The sequence below is a fragment of the Tupaia chinensis genome, unplaced genomic scaffold (genome assembly GCF_000334495.1).
Source record: "Tupaia chinensis unplaced genomic scaffold, TupChi_1.0 Scaffold141517_1, whole genome shotgun sequence".
Lineage (NCBI taxonomy): Eukaryota > Metazoa > Chordata > Mammalia > Scandentia > Tupaiidae > Tupaia > Tupaia belangeri.
Window position 1 is genome coordinate 1,818,431 of NW_006201378.1, and position 6,413 is coordinate 1,824,843.

The following is a 6,413-nucleotide window of genomic DNA, read 5'->3' on the forward strand; positions in this document are numbered from 1 at the left end:
AGAGTGAGAGAGAGAGAAAGTGAGAAAGCAAGCTGTCGGATCCAGGATTTGAACCACAGTCAGCCAAGGGGGAGTCCAGTATCCTTAACCACCACACCATCCACCAGCCCCAATGGTCCAACAGTTCTCTTTACAAATTAGAAACCCCCAAGAGAATTAAGCTTAGCCTTTCATTTGTAGGTTGGTACAAATGAAATACCAGCTACTCGAGTCGTTTCATTTTTAACTGTGCTAGGCATAGTGAAGAAGCAGTAGCTCTGGCTGTGAGGAGGTGAGAGAAGTTAACTTGGAGCACAGGGTGCCTGGGGAAAGAAAGTCAAGTGAGAGTCTGAAAAAACAGCAAGGGGCCCAAAAAGGAGGGGCTTCCAGGAAGGGGATGCCAGGAGACAAAGGAAGAGGCAAGAAACCTTAGAATGTACACCTTACGGAATTTCGTGAGATTTGCAACAACCAGAAATGCCTACTGCAATTGCAGGGTAATTTCAGGTGTGAGATTTCATTTGGAACAAACTAATTTTAAGCACGAAGTTGCCAGTGTAAAAAGCTGGCCATGTCTTAGAAAGAGGGGGAAAAAAAATCCATGGAGCTGAGCCACCAAAATTAAAGAAACATTCAAATTATCCTCATATTATTTAAGTTAGTTGTCTTTAAACTGAATGGAATCTGCCAAAACTTTTAGAAGAAAAAGGAAAAAAATAAATGCTTTAATTCTTCAGAATTGCACTCTTCCCCAAAAGTAATCAGGTCCCTTTTAGAGCAGTTTTTATGTTTGTAAACACAATTTGGGACACACTAACAACTAACAACGTTCTCTGGAGCAATTCAAATCTGTGTTTCCTGTCACACAACCGTGGTGTTGGCTCTTCGTGAACCTGCACTAAACACAAAGACATCTTACCCACAGGAAGCCATGCGCCGTGGAAAATGAATCCGGCTGACTTTCATTGTTTAGGTAAGGTTCAGGGTTATAAGCAGCACATTCAATCTAAAGTGGAATAAAATCAAACACTCACATATAAAATGGTCCCGGAAGGCTTCTAGACTATATAATGTCTTAAAAAGATGGCAACTATTAACATACAACCACAAAAATTTCAGATTATTACCTATCAAAGATTAAAAGAGGAAGGGTAAACAGATTATGTCTTTAAAAAGTCAGCTTTTAGAAGCAAATATCTAAGTAGACGCAGCCTCTGGTATTTTATTCTTCAGATCCTATGGACCGGCTGAAAACTTGTGATGTGGATGGAGCGTGTCAGACAGGAGGAAGCGAGCCACTACAATTGGCGTGTTCCTCTTCCTTCCCTGTCCTAGCCCGGCTTCTCCCGGGCGCATGTTTGTGACAAGAGCTTGGGACTTCCAAAAGGAGTAGTTGTGGGTGCTACAGAGCAACCCAGGTTCCAATTCTAATCGTTGGTCAGAGACCAGGAATGACCAATAATGAGAAGAAGGGTGCAAATGAGTGAATGAATGAATGCCTTTTATTTCTTAAAGAAAGGCAAGACAAGCCATTGAGGTAACTGAAGGTACTGGCTTGCTGTGCTTGAATCCACATTAATCAGGTGCCACCAGGAAGTGGACTTTGCTTTAACAGATCCTGGACACGGCACATTAGGTGGACATAAGACCTCCCACGCATTCTGATCCATTGTGTAAATCAACTGTTTCACAAGCCAAGGCATTACAGAGCTGACAAATGTGAAACACGTGTGTCCCTTCTTTAACAAATGATGCCTCAAATGCACTGGGGCTGTTTCTATACTCCAGTGCCCTGTGGAGCTTACATCCCAGAAACAGGCCTCGAGGATAAAGGCTGATCGTCATTTAGGTTTCAAATGACAACAATCTTTATTTCTAAATAAGTTACCTCTAGAAAAGGAAAAACTATGGTGAACCTGGACAGACAGTGTTTTGCCCATGCCCCTCATCTCCCAAGTAGATCCAATTAAAGAAGGAAGGTGCTACCCACAGTGGGGAGGGGCACTTAGCCCCTTCGCCCCTCACCTTGAACTCCTGCTGCTTGGCCACCAGCACGGGCATGTGTCCAACCAGAAGAGGATGTTTTTCCTTTTTAATTTGATTCCCATCATCTTCCACACAGAACCAGCCCATATGGTTCTCCTCTTCTGTAATGATAATCACAGAGAAAGAGAACAAGGATCGCATTAACTCATACTTAGCAGAAATCCACAGGGTTGACGGGGTGCTAGCAGCAGACGTTTCTAACATTCTACTTGCAGATTGAAAAAAAAAAAATCTTTTATTTCTGGAAAACAGTAAAAATCTGTTCTTAAAGGCATGCTCTAGATTCACTGCTTTATTTTAGAACGTGCCATGACCTGCATTTAAGTAATGGGCACATCCTCCTGTCCGCTGCTCCTGAATGCACCAAATGCAAAGGGTTGCAAAACATGGTTTGTATAGGGCCATCAGGTGGCGTGGTGGTGAAGATGCTGGATCCCACATGGTTGGATGGCACAGTTCAAATCCCAGACCTGGTGTCTTGACAAGCAAGCTGGGCACATGCACGTGTGTACCCCAAATCCTGAGAGGATAGAGGAGAAGGGACTGTAGCAAGGCCATCTCCCATTGGGGGGGATAGGGTGATTTCTAACTCATCCACCCCCCATCTTTCCTTCTCTCTCTCTCTGGCTCTTTCCAGTAAGTTTCCCTTTGTCAGTTTTTTCTCTTTTTTCAAAATGACTGAGAGGTTTAGATGCAAATACCAGAGATGCAGTGAGACATCTTTAAACATGGTCTAACATTATGGAATTTTTTTAAAAGGAACAATGAAAAGAAGAAATATTTTGCTACCAAAGCACATTGCCAATCGCAGCCTTGAGGAACACATAACTGATCTAAAGATAAAGGGAGATCATTTTCACCAGTTTATTCTCTCCAGAGACAGGATCGCTTCCTTATTTGCTGAGTCACTTGAACTCAACTTGACAAACTGCTGGATTTTTCAGGAGCTATGTTACCACTTCCTCTCCCATTGAGTCAACTCAGGAAGGCTTTCCCTTTTGTGATAAAGCCCTTCTCCTTCCATTAATCATAGCTCGCGAGGGTGGTGAGCACTGCTCCAACTGCCTGTTTCTCCTCTGCATTTTAGTTTCAGTTCACATTTCAGATTATCTGCATCAGAAAGAGAATTTCCCCCACACACACACACGCACACGCACCCACATAAACACCCAGTGTGTTCCGAGTAATAAAAATCTGTAAGTGTATATATAAATTACAAGCTGTGTGCGTCTGTGTGTAAAAAATAATCATCATGAAGTCATATGCATCCACACAAATACAGGATTTATTATTTTTGGCACTGGGAGGGTCATTAGCAACAGTTCAGTCCCACCCCTGAATGTAGTTTTTCAGTGAGGAGCTGAGGACACAGGTCCCGATGGACAATGGCCTTGCTGCTGTTCAGGGACAGACTCACACTGGACTCAGGGCTGGAGGATCGGACTCACTGCCACTCAAAGGGCTGAATCCTGGATGGACAGTCTCAACTGCTATTAACATTTTGTTACCATAAAATCCATAACTTTGTTCCAGCAACTCCTACAGTATAATACAAACTGCTTAAAAATCACTGCACTGGGGTTCATTTTTCCCATTTAAAAACATTCTTTCAGGTGAAGGGATCTGTCATCATGCTCACTTCTCAACCCTAATTTTTATCCCCATAGGAACATATTTCATCATAACGTAGGAAACTGTCTAGAGGCCTCTGAAATTCGCATGGTCTCTTATTTGTGCACGCCTCATTTAGCTTAAATCAAGCAGATCTTACCGAGGGCGAGCTTAGCCATCTGTAAGTTGTTGATCCAAGACTCTTTGATGGCAGGGGTAAACGTATTGAACACAGCTGTAAAGAAAGTCGGTCGCCCCGACCTGCCAGAAATAATAGACAAGCATCCACTTCATCAAATGTGTGCCATCGCATGAAAATAAGCTACACAGTCTGCCTGTCTGATACAAGCGTTAGACCCACCACCACCACCACCACCACAAAGCATACAGATCAGGGGGAAGAACTTTTTTCCCCAACACCGGCCAAGAAGGTTTCATTTTTAAATGACTACTAACTTGTCTTGCTTCCCTGGGAGCTGCAACTGAATTCTGCAGCAGTCAGCAGCTCTGATTTCATCTTCTTTCTTCAAAATAAGTCTTTGTAAACCTGATGTCCAATCATGGGCCACTGACTGGTTTAAGTTCTACCAAAAAAAAAAAATTACATACACATGTTTAAAGTGCTTTTTGTTGTTGTTGTTGTTTTAATAGGACCATCCTAAGGAGAAAGAAAAAGCAAAGCTGTAACATGAAAATTTGGCAGACCAAATCATAATATTTGATCATGAAAATAAAAAAGTAAACCTTGGGAGTTACATCACATTGTAGAACCGAAGAAGGCCAACTTGGGGTTTGGCAGGACTGCAGCCATTTTGAAATGAGGAAAGGCCTCTACTATTATAGAACGACTTGAGCAAGTGCTGAGTCATGGGGAAGTCTATTGGAGGAACAGTTGGATGAGAAACCAGGAATGGATATTGGAAGTAAAACAGGTATCAGGGTAATTATTCAGGGAAGGCAACTGTCTGATCAATTGTAGTGAGGAATGATTTGCAAGTGCTTGTATCTTATATCTATAAATACTGAGAACAACACACTGAGCTTCTGGGGACAGTTTGATGGTGTTTGCTGCCTGTCTCCCTGTAACCAGTTACAGACATAAACTCCCTTCTTCTCCAGCCTCTGTCTGTTGTTTCGATGACCATGAGAAGCAGCAGCTGGACTTAGTTTGAGTGTGAAAGTTTGACTGAGACATCTGGAAGAACTGTTATTTGAGTCTGCTTGCAAGACAAAGAAAAGTGACACTTCAATAGTTTCACCTTATCCAAAATAAGAGAAAATGCACAATTGATCAATTTAAAATGATTTTTAAAGAGTGAAAATATATTTGAAATCGAATTGCTTCTATTGTTACCTGATAATTTCCTTTGAGGTTTCCTACTAGCTGAGAGATTTGACCAATTACATTTAAGTCATGTAGCAAATTTTGTAAATCTTGGTACAGTTGTCCTGGCCCCATGTAAACTTTGTCTACAAATTAAACAACAAGAAAGAGTTCAGTTCTAAAGACATGATGACTCCCATGCTTGAGGGAAGGAAATACTAGAATAAATTCTAGTTAATTTATGTTATATTGTACATGAACATATAATGTGTGTATATACACGTATGCCCACATACTTTAAAACTGAAAGATATATGTATATTTCCAATATAAATATCTCAGATATATATGTATCTAAAAGTAATCAATATTTAACTGAAGAATAGGATAACCATAATTTTTCAAGCATATTATGTTAAAAACAAAATTACATAGGTATAAATGCATTCAGTAGGCCTGATTTTTATTACTTATCTGGACATTTCTATAATTACCTGCATCTGGAGTATTATGAAATTTCCCAGTGGTTATAAATTTCAACAACATCATTCTTCCCTACAGTCTACTTACAATTTAAAATATTTTTATCTGATAACACATATATTTGTTTTTATTTAAAAACTTTTCATGATAAATCCCATACACATAATGCAATAGTAGATTATAAGTGCTATATTAACTTTATGAAATCTGTTGACATCCTCTGTTTTTGCCATAGGGTATGTGCGATCACCAGACAAACAGAGAGAGAGGGAGAGTGAGAAATCACCCCCCAGGGGATATGGCAATGCCACAATCCCTACTCCTCCATTCACCTCTTGGGATTTTGGGCACATATGCACACATGCCTGGCCTGATTATCAAGCCGCCAGGTCTGGAACTCAAAACCAGGTGATTGGCCATGTGGGATCCAGTGCCTTGACCTCCACACCACCTGCTGGCCGACAACACCCATTTTTCATATTACCCTTACAATTATCACTCAGTAAAATGGATCCCTTTATTTTTGGTGTGCAGCTCTCTAAATGTTAACACCTGCCCTCCCTAATCAGCACAGCTTTATCATGCACCTGACAGCTCTGCTTTCTGCAGAATGGCTCCATGGCTTTACGGAACGTCTTCATCACCCAAGGACCACTTCATTACCCAAGGACCTCGCTGTCCCTTTAAAGTCACACAGCCTCACCCCCCTTGTCCTGGAAACCTGGTCTCCATCACTACAGCTCTGTCTTACAGTCATCTGCATCAATTTTTCACACATAAACGGTATACAGGGTCTTAGAGTCACACAGCTATTCAATTGAAGAGGCTTGCCCCCTTGGTTTGGGAGGACAGGTGTCTACCTTGGATAATAACAATTTTATTAATTATGAGAGTAATTAATGCCACGAGCAACACACAACACAGTAATGCATTGGCAGAAAGAAAACCGGACTGGAGCACTAATCCTGCT

At 41.3% G+C, this 6,413-nt stretch overlaps 1 protein-coding gene across 13 annotated transcripts in view; it reads right to left on the minus strand.

Annotated features, from left to right (window-relative positions):
* ARHGEF10 (Rho guanine nucleotide exchange factor 10) overlaps positions 1-6,413 on the minus strand; it is a 147,363-nt gene that overhangs the window by 34,195 nt on the left and 106,755 nt on the right. For all 13 annotated transcript variants that reach the window (XM_027766216.1, XM_027766222.1, XM_027766218.1 and 10 more), the window contains 5 exons: positions 4,991-5,106; positions 4,093-4,220; positions 3,797-3,897; positions 2,005-2,126; positions 899-985 (listed from right to left, as the gene is read on the minus strand). In XM_027766216.1, coding sequence (XP_027622017.1) covers positions 899-985; positions 2,005-2,126; positions 3,797-3,897; positions 4,093-4,220; positions 4,991-5,106 — 554 coding nt within the window. The remainder of the gene's footprint in view (positions 1-898; positions 986-2,004; positions 2,127-3,796; positions 3,898-4,092; positions 4,221-4,990; positions 5,107-6,413) is intronic.